At 52.4% G+C, this 19,532-nt stretch overlaps 1 protein-coding gene across 4 annotated transcripts in view; it reads left to right on the forward strand.

The window, feature by feature from the left end:
- Nucleotides 1-19,532, forward strand: part of HIRA (histone cell cycle regulator) — a 391,587-nt gene that overhangs the window by 4,561 nt on the left and 367,494 nt on the right. For all 4 annotated transcript variants that reach the window (XM_069215325.1, XM_069215322.1, XM_069215324.1 and 1 more), the window contains exon 2: nucleotides 18,929-18,991. In XM_069215325.1, coding sequence (XP_069071426.1) covers nucleotides 18,929-18,991 — 63 coding nt within the window. The remainder of the gene's footprint in view (nucleotides 1-18,928; nucleotides 18,992-19,532) is intronic.

A 19,532-nucleotide genomic window follows, 5' to 3' on the forward strand; every position in this document is an offset into this window, starting at 1 on the left:
TCAGAGAGAGAGAGAGCCCCCTGCACAGGGCAGTGTCAGAGAGAGAGAGAGCCCCCCTGCACAGGGCAGTGTCAGAGAGAGAGAGAGTCCCCTGCACAGGGCAGTGTCAGAGAGAGAGAGAGTCCCCTGCACAGGGCAGTGTCAGAGAGAGAGAGAGCCCCCTGCACAGGGCAGTGTCAGAGAGAGAGAGAGCCCCCTGCACAGGGCAGTGTCAGAGAGAGAGAGAGCCCCCTGCACAGGGCAGTGTCAGAGAGAGAGAGAGCCCCCTGCACAGGGCAGTGTCAGAGAGAGAGAGAGCCCCCTGCACAGGGCAGTGTCAGAGAGAGAGAGAGGCCCCTGCACAGGGCAGTGTCAGAGAGAGAGAGAGTCCCCTGCACAGGGCAGTGTCAGAGAGAGAGAGTCCCCTGCACAGGGCAGTGTCAGAGAGAGAGAGAGAGAGAGTCCTCTGCACAGGGCAGTGTCAGAGAGAGAGAGAGTCCCCTGCACAGGGCAGTGTCAGAGAGAGAGAGAGTCCCCTGCACAGGGCAGTGTCAGAGAGAGAGAGAGTCCCCTGCACAGGGCAGTGTCAGAGAGAGAGAGAGAGTCCCCTGCACAGGGCAGTGTCAGAGAGAGAGAGAGAGAGTCCCCTGAACAGGGCAGTGTCAGAGAGAGAGAGAGAGAGTCCCCTGCACAGGGCAGTGTCAGAGAGAGAGAGAGTCCCCTGCACAGGGCAGTGTCAGAGAGAGAGAGAGCCCCCTGCACAGGGCAGTGTCAGAGAGAGAGAGAGTCCCCTGCACAGGGCAGTGTCAGAGAGAGAGAGTTCCCTGCACAGGGCAGTGTCAGAGAGAGAGAGAGTCCCCTGCACAGGGAAGTGTCAGTGAGAGAGAGAGTCCCCTGCACAGGGCAGTGTCAGAGAGAGAGAGAGAGTCCCCTGCACAGGGCAGTGTCAGAGAGAGAGAGAGAGTCCCCTGCACAGGGCAGTGTCAGAGAGAGAGAGAGAGTCCCCTGCACAGGGCAGTGTCAGAGAGAGAGAGAGAGTCCCCTGCACAGGGCAGTGTCAGAGAGAGAGAGAGTCCCCTGCACAGGGCAGTGTCAGAGAGAGAGAGAGGCCCCTGCACAGGGCAGTGTCAGAGAGAGAGAGAGGCCCCTGCACAGGGCAGTGTCAGAGAGAGAGAGAGGCCCCTGCACAGGGCAGTGTCAGAGAGAGAGAGAGAGAGGCCCCTGCACAGGGCAGTGTCAGAGAGAGAGAGAGCCCCCTGCACAGGGCAGTGTCAGAGAGAGAGAGAGCCCCCTGCACAGGGCAGTGTCAGAGAGAGAGAGAGTCCCCTGCACAGGGCAGTGTCAGAGAGAGAGAGAGTCCCCTGCACAGGGCAGTGTCAGAGAGAGAGAGAGAGTCCCCTGCACAGGGCAGTGTCAGAGAGAGAGAGAGAGTCCCCTGCACAGGGCAGTGTCAGAGAGAGAGAGAGTCCCCTGCACAGGGCAGTGTCAGAGAGAGAGAGAGAGTCCCCTGCACAGGGCAGTGTCAGAGAGAGAGAGAGTCCCCTGCACAGGGCAGTGTCAGAGAGAGAGAGAGTCCCCTGCACAGGGCAGTGTCAGAGAGAGAGAGAGTCCCCTGCACAGGGCAGTGTCAGAGAGAGAGAGAGTCCCCTGCACAGGGCAGTGTCAGAGAGAGAGAGAGTCCCCTGCACAGGGCAGTGTCAGAGAGAGAGAGAGCCCCCTGCACAGGGCAGTGTCAGAGAGAGAGAGAGCCCCCTGCACAGGGGCAGTGTCAGAGAGAGAGAGAGTCCCCTGCACAGGGCAGTGTCAGAGAGAGAGAGAGTCCCCTGCACAGGTCAGTGTCAGAGAGAGAGAGTCCCCTGCACAGGGCAGTGTCAGAGAGAGAGAGAGTCCCCTGCACAGGGCAGTGTCAGAGAGAGAGAGAGTCCCCTGCCACAGGGCAGTGTCAGAGAGAGAGAGAGTGTCCCCTGCACAGGGGCCCCAGTGTCAGAGAGAGAGAGAGTCCCCTGCACAGGGCAGTGTCAGAGAGAGAGCCAGGGCAGTTGTCAGAGAGAGAGAGAGAGTCCCCTGCACAGGGCAGTGTCAGAGAGAGAGAGAGAGAGGCCCCTGCACAGGGCAGTGTCAGAGAGAGAGAGAGGCCCCTGCACAGGGCAGTGTCAGAGAGAGAGAGAGGCCCCTGCACCAGGGCAGTGTCAGAGAGAGAGAGAGGCCCCTGCACAGGGCAGTGTCAGAGAGAGAGAGAGGCCCCTGCACAGGGCAAGTGTCAGAGAGAGAGAGAGAGGCCCCTGCACAGGGCAGTGTCAGAGAGAGAGGCCCCTGCACAGGGCAGTGTCAGAGAGAGAGAGAGAGGCCCCTGCACAGGGCAGTGTCAGAGAGAGAGAGCCCCCTGCACAGGGCAGTGTCAGAGAGAGAGAGAGCCCCCTGCACAGGGCAGTGTCAGAGAGAGAGAGAGTCCCCTGCACAGGGCAGTGTCAGAGAGAGAGAGAGAGTCCCCTGCACAGGGCAGTGTCAGAGAGAGAGAGAGAGTCCCCTGCACAGGGCAGTGTCAGAGAGAGAGAGAGAGTCCCCTGCACAGGGCAGTGTCAGAGAGAGAGAGAGTCCCCTGCACAGGGCAGTGTCAGAGAGAGAGAGAGTCCCCTGCACAGGGCAGTGTCAGAGAGAGAGAGAGTCCCCTGCCACAGGGCAGTGTCAGAGAGAGAGAGAGTCCCCCCCTGCACAGGGCAGTGTCAGAGAGAGAGAGAGTCCCCCTGCACAGGGCAGTGTCAGAGAGAGAGAGAGTCCCCTGCACAGGGCAGTGTCAGAGAGAGAGAGTCCCCTGCACAGGCAGTGTCAGAGAGAGAGAGAGAGTCCCCTGCACAGGGCAGTGTCAGAGAGAGAGAGAGAGTCCCCTGCACAGGGCAGTGTCAGAGAGAGAGAGAGAGTCCCCTGCACAGGGCAGTGTCAGAGAGAGAGAGAGGAGTCCCCTGCACAGGGCAGTGTCAGAGAGAGAGAGAGAGTCCCCTGCACAGGGCAGTGTCAGAGAGAGAGAGAGAGTCCCCTGCACAGGGCAGTGTCAGAGAGAGAGAGAGAGTCTCCTGCACAGGGCAGTGTCAGAGAGAGAGAGTCCCCTGCACAGGGCAGTGTCAGAGAGAGAGAGTCCCCTGCACAGGGCAGTGTCAGAGAGAGAGAGAGCCCCCTGCACAGGGCAGTGTCAGAGAGAGAGAGAGCCCCCCTGCACAGGGCAGTGTCAGAGAGAGAGAGAGTCCCCCTGCACAGGGCAGTGTCAGAGAGAGAGAGAGGCCCCTGCACAGGGCAGTGTCAGAGAGAGAGAGAGGCCCCTGCACAGGGCAGTGTCAGAGAGAGAGAGCCCCCTGCACAGGGCAGTGTCAGAGAGAGAGAGCCCCCTGCACAGGGCCGTGTCAGAGAGAGAGAGCGGCCCCTGCACAGGGCAGTGTCAGAGAGAGAGAGAGAGTCCCCTGCACAGGGCAGTGTCAGAGAGAGAGAGAGTCCCCTGCACAGGGCAGTGTCAGAGAGAGAGAGAGAGTCCCCTGCACAGGGCAGTGTCAGAGAGAGAGAGAGAGTCCCCTGCACAGGGCAGTGTCAGAGAGAGAGAGAGTCCCCTGCACAGGGCAGTGTCAGAGAGAGAGAGAGAGTCCCCTGCACAGGGCAGTGTCAGAGAGAGAGAGAGGTCCCCTGCACAGGGCAGTGTCAGAGAGAGAGAGAGTCCCCTGCACAGGGCAGTGTCCAGAGAGAGAGAGAGTCCCCTGCACAGGGCAGTGTCAGAGAGAGAGAGAGCCCCCTGCACAGGGCAGTGTCAGAGAGAGAGAGAGCCCCCTGCACAGGGCAGTGTCAGAGAGAGAGAGAGCCCCCTGCACAGGGCAGTGTCAGAGAGAGAGAGAGTCCCCTGCACAGGGCAGTGTCAGAGAGAGAGAGAGTCCCCTGCACAGGTCAGTGTCAGAGAGAGAGAGTCCCCTGCACAGGGCAGTGTCAGAGAGAGAGAGAGTCCCCTGCACAGGGCAGTGTCAGAGAGAGAGAGAGTCCCCTGCACAGGGCAGTGTCAGAGAGAGAGAGAGTGTCCCCTGCACAGGGCAGTGTCAGAGAGAGAGAGAGTCCCCTGCACAGGGCAGTGTCAGAGAGAGAGCAGGGCAGTGTCAGAGAGAGAGAGAGAGGCCACAGGGCAGTGGTCAGAGAGAGAGAGCGTGGCCCCTGCACAGGGGCAGTGTCAGAGAGAGAGAGAGGCCCCTGCACAGGGCAGTGTCAGAGAGAGAGAGAGGCCCCTGCACAGGGCAGTGTCAGAGAGAGAGAGAGGCCCCTGCACAGGGCAGTGTCAGAGAGAGAGAGAGGCCCCTGCACAGGGCAGTGTCAGAGAGAGAGAGAGGCCCCTGCACAGGGCAGTGTCAGAGAGAGAGAGAGGCCCCTGCACAGGGCAGTGTCAGAGAGAGAGAGAGCCCCTGCACAGGGCAGTGTTCAGAGAGAGAGAGAGAGGCCCCTGCCACAGGGCAGTGTCCAGAGAGAGAGAGAGAGCCCCCTGCACAGGGCAGTGTCAGAGAGAGAGAGAGCCCCCTGCACAGGGCAGTGTCAGAGAGAGAGAGAGAGTCCCCTGCACAGGGCAGTGTCAGAGAGAGAGAGAGAGAGTCCCCTGCACAGGGCAGTGTCAGAGAGAGAGAGAGAGTCCCCTGCACAGGGCAGTGTCAGAGAGAGAGAGAGAGTCCCCTGCACAGGGCAGTGTCAGAGAGAGAGAGAGAGTCCCCTGCACAGGGCAGTGTCAGAGAGAGAGAGAGTCCCCTGCACAGGGCAGTGTCAGAGAGAGAGAGAGTCCCCTGCACAGGGCAGTGTCAGAGAGAGAGAGAGTCCCCTGCACAGGGCAGTGTCAGAGAGAGAGAGAGTCCCCTGCACAGGGCAGTGTCAGAGAGAGAGAGAGTCCCCTGCACAGGGCAGTGTCAGAGAGAGAGAGAGTCCCCTGCACAGGGCAGTGTCAGAGAGAGAGAGTCCCCTGCACAGGGCAGTGTCAGAGAGAGAGAGAGAGTCCCCTGCACAGGGCAGTGTCAGAGAGAGAGAGAGAGTCCCCTGCACAGGGCAGTGTCAGAGAGAGAGAGAGAGTCCCCTGCACAGGGCAGTGTCAGAGAGAGAGAGAGAGTCCCCTGCACAGGGCAGTGTCAGAGAGAGAGAGAGAGTCCCCTGCACAGGGCAGTGTCAGAGAGAGAGAGAGAGTCTCCTGCACAGGGCAGTGTCAGAGAGAGAGAGTCCCCTGCACAGGGCAGTGTCAGAGAGAGAGAGCCCCCTGCACAGGGCAGTGTCAGAGAGAGAGAGAGCCCCCTGCACAGGGCAGTGTCAGAGAGAGAGAGAGCCCCCTGCACAGGGCAGTGTCAGAGAGAGAGAGAGTCCCCTGCACAGGGCAGTGTCAGAGAGAGAGAGAGGCCCCTGCACAGGGCAGTGTCAGAGAGAGAGAGAGGCCCCTGCACAGGGCAGTGTCAGAGAGAGAGAGCCCCCTGCACAGGGCAGTGTCAGAGAGAGAGAGCCCCCCTGCACAGGGCAGTGTCAGAGAGAGAGAGCGGCCCCCTGCACAGGGCAGTGTCAGAGAGAGAGAGAGAGTCCCCTGCACAGGGCAGTGTCAGAGAGAGATAGAGTCCCCTGCACAGGGCAGTGTCAGAGAGAGAGAGAGAGAGTCCCCTGCACAGGGCAGTGTCAGAGAGAGAGAGAGAGTCCCCTGCACAGGGCAGTGTCAGAGAGAGAGAGAGAGTCCCCTGCACAGGGCAGTGTCAGAGAGAGAGAGAGAGAGAGTCCCCCTGCACAGGGCAGTGTCAGAGAGAGAGAGAGAGTCCCCTGCACAGGGCAGTGTCAGAGAGAGAGAGAGAGTCCCCTGCACAGGGCAGTGTCAGAGAGAGAGAGAGAGTCCCCTGCACAGGGCAGTGTCAGAGAGAGAGAGTCCCCTGCACAGGGCAGTGTCCAGAGAGAGAGAGTCCCCTGCACAGGGCAGTGTCAGAGAGAGAGAGTCCCCTGCACAGGGCAGTGTCAGAGAGAGAGAGAGTCCCCTGCACAGGGCAGTGTCAGAGAGAGAGAGTCCCCTGCACAGGGCAGTGTCAGAGAGAGAGAGAGAGTCCCCTGCACAGGGCAGTGTCAGATAGAGAGAGAGTCCCCTGCACAGGGCAGTGTCAGAGAGAGAGAGAGAGTCTCCTGCACAGGGCAGTGTCAGAGAGAGAGAGTCCCCTGCACAGGGCAGTGTCAGAGAGAGAGAGTCCCCTGCACAGGGCAGTGTCAGAGAGAGAGAGAGCCCCCTGCACAGGGCAGTGTCAGAGAGAGAGAGAGGCCCCCTGCACAGGGCAGTGTCAGAGAGAGAGAGAGCCCCCTGCACAGGGCAGTGTCAGAGAGAGAGAGAGCCCCCTGCACAGGGCAGTGTCAGAGAGAGAGAGAGTCCCCTGCACAGGGCAGTGTCAGAGAGAGAGAGTCCCCTGCACAGGGCAGTGTCAGAGAGAGAGAGCCCCCTGCACAGGGCAGTGTCAGAGAGAGAGAGAGAGGCCCCTGCACAGGGCAGTGTCAGAGAGAGAGAGAGAGTCCCCTGCACAGGGCAGTGTCAGAGAGAGAGAGAGAGTCCCCTGCACAGGGCAGTGTCAGAGAGAGAGAGAGAGTCCCCTGCACAGGGCAGTGTCAGAGAGAGAGAGAGAGTCCCCTGCACAGGGCAGTGTCAGAGAGAGAGAGAGAGTCCCCTGCACAGGGCAGTGTCAGAGAGAGAGAGAGAGTCCCCTGCACAGGGCAGTGTCAGAGAGAGAGAGAGAGTCCCCTGCACAGGGCAGTGTCAGAGAGAGAGAGAGAGTCCCCTGCACAGGGCAGTGTCAGAGAGAGAGAGAGAGTCCCCTGCACAGGGCAGTGTCAGAGAGAGAGAGTCCCCTGCACAGGGCAGTGTCAGAGAGAGAGAGTCCCCTGCACAGGGCAGTGTCAGAGAGAGAGTCCTCTGCACAGGGCAGTGTCAGAGAGAGAGAGAGTCCCCTGCACAGGGCAGTGTCAGAGAGAGAGTCCCCTGCACAGGGCAGTGTCAGAGAGAGAGAGAGTCCCCTGCACAGGGCAGTGTCAGAGAGAGAGAGAGTCCCCTGCACAGGGCAGTGTCAGAGAGAGAGTCCCCTGCACAGGGCAGTGTCAGAGAGAGAGAGCCCCCTGCACAGGGCAGTGTCAGAGAGAGAGAGAGAGTCCCCTGCACAGGGCAGTGTCAGAGAGAGAGAGAGAGTCCCCTGCACAGGGCAGTGTCGGAGAGAGAGAGAGTCCCCTGCACAGTGTCAGAGAGAGAGAGTCCCCTGCACAGGGCAGTGTCAGAGAGAGAGAGAGGCCCCTGCACAGGGCAGTGTCAGAGAGAGAGAGAGAGGCCCCTGCACAGGGCAGTGTCAGAGAGAGAGAGAGAGGCCCCTGCACAGGGCAGTGTCAGAGAGAGAGAGAGAGAGTCCCCTGCACAGGGCAGTGTCAGAGAGAGAGAGAGAGAGAGTCCCCTGCACAGGGCAGTGTCAGAGAGAGAGAGAGAGAGAGTCCCCTGCACAGGGCAGTGTCAGAGAGAGAGAGAGAGTCCCCTGCACAGGGCAGTGTCAGAGAGAGAGAGAGAGTCCCCTGCACAGGGCAGTGTCAGAGAGAGAGAGAGTCCCCTGCACAGGGCAGTGTCAGAGAGAGAGAGAGTCCCCTGCACAGGGCAGTGTCAGAGAGAGAGAGTCCCCTGCACAGGGCAGTGTCAGAGAGAGAGAGTCCCCTGCACAGGGCAGTGTCAGAGAGAGAGAGAGAGTCCCCTGCACAGGGCAGTGTCAGAGAGAGAGAGAGAGTCCCCTGCACAGGGCAGTGTCAGAGAGAGAGAGAGAGAGAGTCCCCTGCACAGGGCAGTGTCAGAGAGAGAGAGAGAGAGTCCCCTGCACAGGGCAGTGTCAGAGAGAGAGAGAGTCCCCTGCACAGGGCAGTGTCAGAGAGAGAGCAGGGCAGTGTCAGAGAGAGAGAGAGAGTCCCCTGCACAGGGCAGTGTCAGAGAGAGAGAGAGTCCCCTGCACAGGGCAGTGTCAGAGAGAGAGAGAGTCCCCTGCACAGGGCAGTGTCAGAGAGAGAGAGAGTCCCCTGCACAGGGCAGTGTCAGAGAGAGAGAGAGGCCCCTGCACAGGGCAGTGTCAGAGAGAGAGAGAGGCCACATGCACAAGGTAGTTTCAGAGAGAGGCCTCCTGCACAGGGCAGCTTCAAAGAGAGAGTCCACCTGCACAGGGCCGTGTCAGAGAGAGAGCCCCCCTGCACAGGGCAGTGTCAGGGAGAGTCCACCTGCACAGGGCAGTGATAGAGAGAGAGAGTGAGTGAGAGGCAGGCCACATGCACAGGGTAGTTTCAGAGAGAGGCCTCCTGCACAGGGCAGCTTCAAAGAGAGAGTCAACCTGCACAGGGCAGTGTCAGAGAGAGAGGCAGGCTACCTGCACAGGTTAGTGTCAGTAAGGGTCACCTGCATAGGGCAGTGTCAAGAGAGGCCTCCTGTACAGGGCAGTGTCAGTGAGGAGCCACCTTCACGGCGGGGGCAGAGGGGGCCACCGGCACAAGGCAAGGATAGAGAAGCGCCTCTGCACAGGGCAGTGACAGAGGTGCACAGGGCAGTGTCAAGAGAGTCCACTTGCACAGGGCGGGGGCAGAGGAGGGCACCTGAACAGGGCAGTGAGAAACAGTGGCATCCTGCACAGGGCAGTGTCAAGACAGTCCACTTGCATAGGGTACGGTCAGTGAGGGGCCACCTGCACAGGGCAGTGTCAGAGAGCGTCCATCTGCACAGGGCAGTGTCAGAAAGAGGCCACCTGCACAGGGCGGGAGCAGAGGGGGGCACCGGCACAGGGCAAGGATACAGAAGCGCCTCTGCACAGGGCAGTGACAGAGGTGCACAGGGCAGTGTCAAGAGAGTCCACTTGCACAGGGCGGGGGCAGAGGAGGACACCTGCACAGGGCAGTGAGAAACAGTGGCATCCTGCACAGGGCAGTGTCAAGACAGTCCACTTGCATAGGGTACGGTCAGTGAGGGGCCACCTGCACAGGGCAGTGTCAGAGAGAGTCCATCTGCACAGGGCAGTGTCAGAAAGAGGCCTCCTGCACAGCGCCGGAGCAGAGGGGGGCCACCGGCACAGGGCAAGGATAGAGAAGCGCCTCTGCACAGGGCAGTGTCAAGAGAGTCCACTTGCACAGGGCGGGGGCAGAGGGGGGTACCTGCACAGGGCAGTGAGAAACAGTGGCATCCTGCACAGGGCAGTGTCAAGACAGTCCTCTTGCATAGGGTACTGTCAGTGAGGGGCCACCTGCACAGGGCAGTGTCAGAGAGACGCCACCTGCATAGGGCAGTGTCAGAAAGAGGCCACCTGCACAGGGCGGGAGCAGAGGGGGGCACCGGCACAGGGCAAGGATACAGAAGCGCCTCTGCACAGGGCAGTGACAGAGGTGCACAGGGCAGTGTCAAGAGAGTCCACTTGCACAGGGCGGGGGCAGAGGGGGGTACCTGCACAGGGCAGTGAGAAACAGTGGCTTCCTGCACAGGGGAATGTCAAGACAGTCCACTTGCATAGGGTACTGTCAGTGAGAGGCCACCTGCACAGGGCAGTGTCAGAGAGACGCCACCTGCACAGGGCACTGTCGGAGACAGGCCACCTGCAAAGGGCTGCGATAGAGGGAGGCCACCCGCACAAGGCAATGACTGAGAGAAGCTTCATGCAGAGTTGGAAGCTGATTCAAGAGAGCCTACGTTGGCTCATTTTGCTCCCATAAGGAATTGCATGCGTAAACCACTGTTTGCAGGGGGTCAGAGTTCCGAGCTGTTAAGGTTGCATTTCAGCGGGTCAAAAGGGAAAAGAAAAGTACATTATTCACTGTAACGTGGATGTTGGTGCAATAAGATCCAGTGTCTGCATTTTATTCCCTAAAACTTTGGAATAGGTGCTATTTATCACACCTAGTAAATTCCAAGCCTTGGAGAGTCAGATTTTATCTGGTGTTATAAATAGAACCTACTCCGATCAAATCACAATCTGGCCTTGTTATTAAAAGCCGCTAACAAATCGAAAAGGACAAGGAGGCAGGGTTCACCTTTGCCTGTGAGTGTCACGGAGTGTAGATTGAGTATTTTATTGTTGTAGCGGAGTTTCATTTACTTGTCCGGTGATGGTTGGCAGGCGGACAGGTCTGATGTTGGAGCGGTGATTGTGATCGGCATGTGGTGCCTTTAGGGTGGAGAGGATTTGTCTTTTGTTTAGTATGTCCAGGAAGACGCCATTTTGAAGCAGAGAGTCAATAAGCAACTCCTGGAGCTTGCCCAGTTTCGAGATGTTATTTTTGATAGTTGTAACTGTAAGATGATGTCGTCGCCATGGAATGTGGGACTTAGGTTCTTAACAACTTTAGTTGAATATTCTTCAGATACTAGCCGGAAGATGAACCCAGAGTTAGTAGAAATCAGTGGTCATTTGTTTTAATGTTTGTTTTAATTTTGTGATATTGAGTGTTGCAGTCACACGGTTCCTGGAAGAGTTTCAATTCTTTGCATTTCAGCTGATATGGGACTGTCATTTGATCGATCAGAATTAATTGTAACAACGTGAGGGTGCTGTTTACATGCTCAGTATTTATTGAAGGGAAGACATGTTTTTCTAAGACAAATCATTTGTGAAATCCTATGGACCGATATTTGTTAAAGAGAATTACAGCTGTTGCAATCTGAATGGATTTGCATGAGCGATTGGTGATCTGTACAGCTTTAAGCACAGAGTTAGTGGTTCCTGGAGGTCTCATTCTAACCTCACAGCTGAGGCATGACTGCTATAGAAAATCCAGTCATTGATCGAAGTTAGCTGAGTGGCCTGTAGTACAGTCGGATATCTGGTATCCTGAGGCCACCATTGTATGGGGCCTACATGCTTTTGAAGAAGGAAGCGTTTGGGGTACCACCAGTCCATAGTACTTTGCTTACAATCAACTTCAAAGTGTGGAAGAACAATGACAGGAGAGAATATGGAATGGTATGCAGGAGCCTGGGTAGTTATATCATTTAAACAAGCATTTGCAATGCTAAAGGTCTTGCATTTGTTTGAGTTAGAGCTATTGGCATTGTAAATTCATAACAGGACTTTTCTTGCCACATAAATTAGTCAACCCTGCCTCATAATTTCGTCTTTTCCTGCCATATAATTCCAGTGGCTCTGCATATCTAGAGTCCTTCAATTTACCTTCTTCTCTCTAAAGCAAAAAATGAAAATGTTTACATTTTTCATCCTGATTTGAATCTGCCATGCTAATTCCAGTAGAATACCACTTTCACCACCACACCTTCAGAGTTGCAGGCTGGCTAACACAATTCCCCCCCCCAAAAAGATACCAGACAGCCACAGAGGAGAAATAAACTAGAGGGATCACCCAAACATAGCAAGAGTGTTCAAACAGTCATAGTTTAATACGGATGTTAAATTGGCCTGAATCATGGTCATATTTGTAATAAGGAGAGATTATCAAACCATATACAATTATCATATAAACCTTTATCAGAAATAAACAGCCCAGAGGTGTAGGAAGTTGGCTCTGTATGCACTATTTCAAAGTAAGGAATAGTACGCACAGAGTCCAAGGGTTCCCCTTAGAGGTAAGATAGTGGCAAAAAGAGATAATACTAATGCTCTATTTTGTGGTAGTGTGGTCGAGCAGTAGGTTTATCAAAGGAGTAGTGTTAAGCATTTGTTGTACATACACACAGGCAATAAATGAGGAACACACACTTGGAGACAATTCCAGGCCAATAGGTTTTTGTATAGAAAATTATCTTTTCTTAGTTTATTTTAAGAACCACAGGTTCAAATTCTACATGTAATACTTTGCATGAAAGGTATTGCAGGTAAGTACTTTAGGAACTTTGAGTAATCACAATAGCATATATACTTTTCAAATAAAACACACACAGCTATTTTAAAACTAGACAGTGCAATTTTCACAGTTTCTAGGGGAGGTAAGTAATTGTTAGTTCTTGCAGGTAAGTAAACCACCTACGGGGTTCAAGTTTGGGTCCAAGGTAGCCCACTGTTGGGGGTTCAGAGCAACCCCAAAGTTACCACACCAGCAGCTCAGGGCGGTCAGGTGCAGAGTTCAAAGTGGTGCCCAAAACGCATAGGCTTCAATGGAGAAGGGGGTGCCCCGGTTCCAAACTGCCAGCAGGTAAGTACCCGCGTCTTCGGAGGGCAGACCAGGGGGGTTTTGTAGGGCACCGGGGGGGACACAAATTAGCACAGAAACTACACCCTCTGCAGCACGGGGGCGGCCTGGTGCAGTGTGCAAATACACGTCAGGTTTTCAATTGGAATCAATGGGAGACCAAGGGGTCTCTTCAGCGATGCAGGCAGGCAAGGGGGGGGGCTCCTCGGGGTAGCCACCACCTGGGCAAGGGAGAGGGCCTCCTGGGGGTCACTCCTGCACTGGAGTTCCGATCCTTCAGGTCCTGGGGGCTGCGGGTGCAGGGTCTTTTCCAGGCGTCTGGATCTGAGAGTCAGGCAATTGCGGTCAGGGGGAGCCTCGGGATTCCCTCTGCAGGCGTCACTGTGGGGGCTCAGGGGGGACAACTTTGGTTACTCACAGTCTCGGAGTCGCCGGGGAGTCCTCCCTGAAGTGTTGTTTCTCCACAAGTCGAGCCGGGGGCGTCGGGTGCAGAGTTGCAAGTCTCACGCTTCTGGCGGGAAACGCAGTCGTTTTAAAGTTGCTCCTTTGGAAACAAAGTTGCAGTCTTGGGTGAACAGGGCCGCTGTTCTCGGGAGTTTCTTGGTCCTTCTAGAACAGGGCAGTCCTCTGAGGATTCAGAGGTCGCTGGTCCTGGGGAAAGCGTCGCTGGAGCAGTTTTCTTCCGAAGTGGGGAGACAGGCCGGTAGAGCTGGGGCCAAAGCAGTGGGTGTCTCCGTCTTCTCTGCAGGGTTTTTCAGCTCAGCAGTCCTCTTCTTCTTAGGTTGCAGGAATCTGAGTTCCTAGGTTCAGGGTAGCCCCTAAATACAGAATTTAGGGGTGTGTTTATGTCAGGGAGGGCAGTAGCCAATGGCTACTAGCCCTGAGGGTTGCTACACCCTCTTTGTGCCTCCTCCCAAGGGGAGGGGGTCACATTCCTATCCCTATTGGGGGGGATCCTCCATCTGCAAGATGGAGGATTCCTAAAAGTCAGAGTCACTTCAGCTCAGGTTGCCTTAGGGGCTGTCCTGACTGGCCAGTGACTCCTCCTTGTTTTTCTCATTATCTCCTCCGGCCTTGCCGCCAGAAGTGGGGCCGTGGCGGGAGGGGGCGGGCAACTCCACTAGCTGGAATGCCCTGTGGTGCTGTAACAAAGGGGGTGAGCCTTTGAGGCTCACCGCCAGGTGTTACAGTTCGTGCAAGGGGGAGGTGATGAGCATCTCCACCCAGTGCAGCCTTTGTTACTAGCCACAGAGTGACACAGGCACTCTCCCCATGTGGCCAGCAACATGTCTCGAGTGTGGCAGGCTGCTAAAACCAGTCAGCCTACACAGGTAGTTGGTTAAGGTTTCAGGGGGCACCTCTAAGGTGCCCTCTGGGGTATATTTTACAATAAAATGTACACTGGCATCAGTGTGCTTTTATTGTGCTGAGAAGTTTGATACCAAACTTCCCAGTTTTCAGTGTAGCCATTATGGTGCTGTGGAGTTCGTGTTTGACAGACTCCCAGACCATATACTCTTATGGCTACCCTGCACTTACAATGTCTAAGGTTTGGCTTAGACACTGTAGGGGCACAGTGCTCATGCACTGGTGCCCTCACCTATGGTATAGTGCACCCTGCCTTAGGGCTGTAAGGCCTGCTAGAGGGGTGACTGACCTATACTTGCATAGGCAGTGAGAGGCTGGCATGGCACCCTGAGGGGAGTGCCATGTCGACTTACTTGTTTTGTCCTCACCAGCACACACAAGCTGGCAAGCAGTGTGTCTGTGCTGAGTGAGGGGTCCCCAGGGTGGCATAAGCTATGCTGCAGCCCTTAGAGACCTTCCCTGGCATCAGGGCCCTTGGTACCAGGGGTACCAGTTACAAGGGACTTACCTGAATGCCAGGGTGTGCCAACTGTGTAAACAAAAGTACAGGTTAGGGAAAGAACACTGGTGCTGGGGCCTGGTTAGCAGGCATCAGCACACCTTCAAATCAAAACATAGCATCAGCAAAGGCAAAAAGTCAGGGGGTAACCATGCCAAGGAGGCATTTCCTTACAAGAGGGTAACCTAACAAAAATATCATTTGTAAGAAACATAGACATGTAACCATATTGCGTGCCCCTAGAGGGCCTAATCCCGTGAAAAAAACAGGAGAAAGTAGTGCAATGTAACCATATACTTAGCCCCTAGAGGGTGTTTTTAGGGCTGACAGGCCGACTGCAATGATACTGCAAAAAGGCTTTCCAAACAAAACTTCTCCCAGCTGTAAACCAAAAGTTCCAGTCATGATAAAGCTTAAGAGACGCTGAATGGTGGGAGGGGTTATTATTTTGGTGTCCCCGCTTACCTATTGTGGGGACTTAGAGATGATGTAGACTGAGAATTTTGAATGTTGTCACATTGTCCTAGGAGCACCAAATGTTTTGTACAAGTAATGCCCTGCAAAGCAGTATGGGGTGATTTTTTTATTTTTTATGCCGTGAATATTATAGTATATTGACTGCAATGCTCAGTACTGACCCTCGAGAACACCACAATCAAAATAGCAGAGTTATGAGCAAAAATGTTCTATAAAAGTGATGCCTTGCAAACCATTATGGGATGAGTTTCCAGAGTGTAGTGAATATTGTAGTATTGGCTCTCCCGCTGTGCCGGGAGAGCTGCTTTCACTTTGAGGATTTCTGTTTTATGTAAAGCATTTACCACTTTCAAGTGTTTTAAGGGGAGAGCCACAAGAAATGACTCTGATTAGGCAACTGAACAATGTGACTAGTGCTCCAGTTCTGCCAGTCGAGTTAACTCTGTCCTGTTTGCGATGTGAGCGCCATGGCCGCCATGCAGCACAAAGGGGAGAGACAAAAGAAAAAAATAGTTCATCCATGCTGAAGTATATTAGCATTTGTGCAATAATCAATGTAACAGGGGCAGTCTGCAAGACGTGACAAAGACAGCCTCAAGGCGGGACAAAGGTAAAGCATTTACCAATGACATCAAGTGATATTTGAAAGGCAGGCCTAGGAACGAATGAAAGTGATGGGTATGGTTAAAAGCCTACACGACTTAGAACAGGTCAAAGCACTTACGCGCTTACCCTACAAGGGTCACCTATGCCCACTATTCAGTGTCGAAAAAGCTCAGCCCAACACTTGAGTCTGTGTATGTCTGAGCAATGGTGCAGTGTTCAGGTCTCAGCTCCGATTCACATTGTACATCACGGTCAGACCAAAATAATCTAAGAAAGAGCAGGCTGAAAGCCATTTTCTGGAAAATCTGTTTCAGGAAAGGCCAATGGATGGTATCAAAAGCTTTTTTTGAAGGCCTCTGAAAATAGCCCTGCTACATTCTGCAGTTCATGTGCCCGCGCTAATGCAACATGCAGTCACTGTAGGCATTGCTGGGTTCTGCTGCTTGCATGAAGCTGTTATGACTGCTGTGGCCTAGGGTATCTATTATTTTAGTTAATCTAGTAGATAGTGCTTTGGCTAAAAGCTTCATTTTAATGTTCGTCAGTGATGGAGGGTGATAGGATTCGCATTTATTGGGGGGTTCACTCACTTTAAGAATCACTGAAATGGTTGTAGCCCGTGAGGAATAGGGCAGTGTATCCGTAGCAAGGGCTTCTTCAAGTGGTGCCTGCAACTGGGGCAGTCGTGAAGAAGGTTATGTTTTTGAGGAATTCCGATAGGAATCTATTCTGGCCAGGAGTCTTGTCCACGGGCATGTCTGGTGATTGTTTGCTGGATCTCTGTCATGGTGCTAGGGAGGTTACGTTCCACTCGGTCCCTATTCGACAGGGTGCTGAAAATAAAATAATTAACTATTGGGCTGTCTGATTAAAAAGCTTTTCATAATTAGAAGCAAATGTTTCTGCAGTACCCACATATTGGTATTTAGTTGACCGTTGTCGTTCAGCACTGAAGAGACACTCCTTTCGTCTGTCTCTTTGTTGGCCAGCCAGCATAACAGCTTCCCCGCCTTGTCTCCCCATTGACATACTCTTTGCTGAGACAACAACCAGATGTATCATACGTGGTCAAGTAACTTTTGCTTCGGGGTGGAGTTCGCCTCATTGACCTATCTAAATGTGAAAAAGTAAACCTGTAAAAGGTACGGTGGGTTCCCTATACCGAACCAAATTACTTTCTACCAGTGGCTCAGAAAGAGTCCAATATTAATGTAGTTCAGCTGGCGCCAGGGAGCATATAGGTCAGAATACCGGGTGCACCTCCATGACGAATGTGTGACTACAGGAGTTGCAACGCTGGGTCAGGCCACACAACACTTTACAACCTTAGTTGGGGTTGGCAATAAATCCAAGATGAAGGTTGGAACTTCCTGTCTCACCCAACGTATGGTTGTACATAGTTCATCATATGAAGTAGGAATCCACACACAACCCACTGGAATGCTCCTCGTTTTCTGACGCAAGAGTGGGCAGAAACATGTTGGCAGTATTGGGGATTAGTCGGTCATTATTCCCATTGATCATCCATAATGTTTTTTAATCATGCCACAGGTACCACCCACTAAAGGAAATTCCTTGTGGTCTACCTGTAGGCATTTTTAGCCACTCGCCTAATCTGGGTCCCTCTAATATCCAGGATTAGATCATATCCAATAAGTCCCTTGCAAGTGAGTTTGAGCTCGCACTGGTAGTACCAACTTTCCAGGGTAGGGGTGAGATGGCCGATGATAAAGAATGCCACATTACGTGAGTGAGACCAACTCACCCAATAACAGTGGACTCTTGCAGAGCACTTGGTAGAAAACTATTTCGTCCTGTATAGGGAGTTCACATACCTTTTTGTGTGTTTACTTTGTATGTCAGAAGTGTTGTGGCATGGTACTTCACTTTCTCCTTATAAGTGATAGCGCCGTACACACAGTGACCTCTGTGTGTACAGCAGTTGTCTCTAGACATCCACTTTGCTCCTAAAGGCACTCAATTTCACACTCTTTGTTCCCCCCTGGATGACTGACTTAAAAGCTTCCCAAAGCATCATCGAGAAAGGAACTGAGCCAGTGTTCTGGTTAACGCATTCTGTGATTTTGTACATAAGAAGGTCAGTCAACTGTTCATCATATAGACACCAGGCTATCAATTGCAGTCTACCCCTCTGGATGATGTTTCTGCATTTTATCATCAACTATGCATGTTCCTCTGCCAACATCCACCCCAGAGCCCTGTTCAGTGCCCCACTTCCTCACTGTTACTGCACTGGGTGGCTCTATCATCATGCCGACTGTTGTTGTTGTAATCTTTGCCCTTGTGGCTGAGAACTGGCCACTACAGTCGTCTCACCGGACACAGGGCCCATACGTTAAGCTTTCAGTGTCGGTCTCTCCTCGGCCTGGTCACTAGTGAGTCAGAGGTGTTTGCCATTGAAACTAACTCAGAGCTTGGCATGGGCATTAAGTCATACTCCAGTTGTGAAGCAATGTAATCCAGAAATATGATTTTTTTTTCCCTTTCAAATTGCACTCTACCAAATGTGTGCTGTTTTCAGGATGGAGTCTCTGTTGAAGTAGTTGAGAATGTGTACTATGATCAACAGTGGAGGGGCATCAGGGTGAGGCCCACATATCAAGGCTCTTTGAAGTCTAAATAACAAAGCACTCTAAGAGAGCATCCGCAGGAACCCAGAATCTGAACCAGGTCATGAGAAATGGCGTTGTGCAAATGCCATCTGCATTTTATGAGATGCCCACTATCGTGGCGTCCTTTCTTCACGCCCTGCCTTCCGCATCCTACACCCTCTCCAGCGGATTCCTCAGAGAGGCGTGTAAATGTAGCTTGCATGATCTGAGCCTCCTCCTTTACTGCTTCTGCCACAGTGAAACACATTGTCGATTTGCGGAGGTCCTGCCTCAGGAGGGAAAAGTCAACTGTGATTTCCTTCTTGTTTGCCTCATGAAAGATCCTCATATCATTTATGACCTAGAGTATAGTTTCAGCTGAAGAGGTCAACCCCATCCTGTGTCCCACTCACAATAGGCTTATTGTGAGTGGGAGAGAAAACTGGGATATTAGCCCGCTGGTGTTAAAGAAATAAAAAACTGAGAAGATTGGAACATTATCTTCCATTTCTAAAGAATCACATAAATGATATCTTGGATATTGGTACACTTTTTAGAAGACACTACCCAACACTGTTACAGCTAGAAATGGTTAATATATTGGGTATTTTTATAGGATCTTGCATCTTCCTGAGCTGTCAAGACTCAAACACTTTGTTATTTAATGCTGAGATTCATATTTCAGTAATAGCTGAAGTGATAAAATGTATGAAATGTGAAAATTTTTCACATTTGAATATTTGATCTTGTGATTTCTGAATGATTGTTTCTGGGATCGTTAACTTGTAAGTTTAGGTTTCTGCTGCTGTAAACTTCAGTGGTCACTTTACTACATGTAGATGGCAGATGTTTTGCTTTGAGTAAATATTTCCGCTCAGTCCCTTAAAAAACTTAAAAATAAATATATTTTCTTCCATTTAGTTTAGTATACTTTAAAGTCTTTTAAAATAGTCTTCCCAAAAGCCAGGTGGCATTTATTTTAGGTAGGTGTAACAACTTAAAAAAAATTCTGCACTGAGTATAGAATTGCAACTCTTTTACTGGGTCCATCATAAGTTATGTGAAGAAGGCTATCAATAGTGTATTTTGACCCTTTTCGTCTACCCTACTGTAAACAGTTGTGCACTTGATCTAGAATGCAAGATTTTTTTCCCTCATTTCTTTATGTGGGATTGAAGTGAAAAGAATTTCATTCTGTATTTTCCACTCATCATTTCTCATTTCTCATTTCTTCCAGGCAAACCAATTTTTTCTGTGGATATCCATCCAGATGGAACAAAGTTTGCGACCGGTGGTCAGGGTAAGTTTATTGCTCTGTAAAAATGTTGCTCCTAACCTGAGTACTAAAATGCTCATTTTGCACTCAATATAGCATTGGTGCAGTCTTGGCGCCATTTATAGTCTTTCAGTCTGGGTCTACAGTCAACATGATTTAAAAGGTCTTTGTGGACTTCATCTATAGCAACGTTAGTGATTGACAGCAAGAAATCTGAAAGTAAGAAAACGGGTAAAAAGATTAAGGGCACTGTAACATGCACCTTTAGTATTTACCTTTGGTCCACTAAATCTTACGTCTTGTTTTTATTTTCATGTGTCTTTGTGAAATCGATAGATATGAGTTAATAAAACGAATAAAATTGTTCTTTTTTGTCTCACTGAAGATGGAAGATAAGCACGAGTGGGTTGTTCTAGCGTAACAGTTTCCCAGTTTTAGGCTGCACTTTGTACTAGAAAACGTCCAAAACATACATCTCAGTTCATCCTTCATTTGATGTATTATGTGTCTGGGGCCTTTCTCTTAAGCATTATATATAATTTTTATATTTAAAAAAAGTTTACCT

The sequence above is a fragment of the Pleurodeles waltl genome, chromosome 11, assembly GCF_031143425.1.
Source record: "Pleurodeles waltl isolate 20211129_DDA chromosome 11, aPleWal1.hap1.20221129, whole genome shotgun sequence".
NCBI lineage: Eukaryota > Metazoa > Chordata > Amphibia > Caudata > Salamandridae > Pleurodeles > Pleurodeles waltl.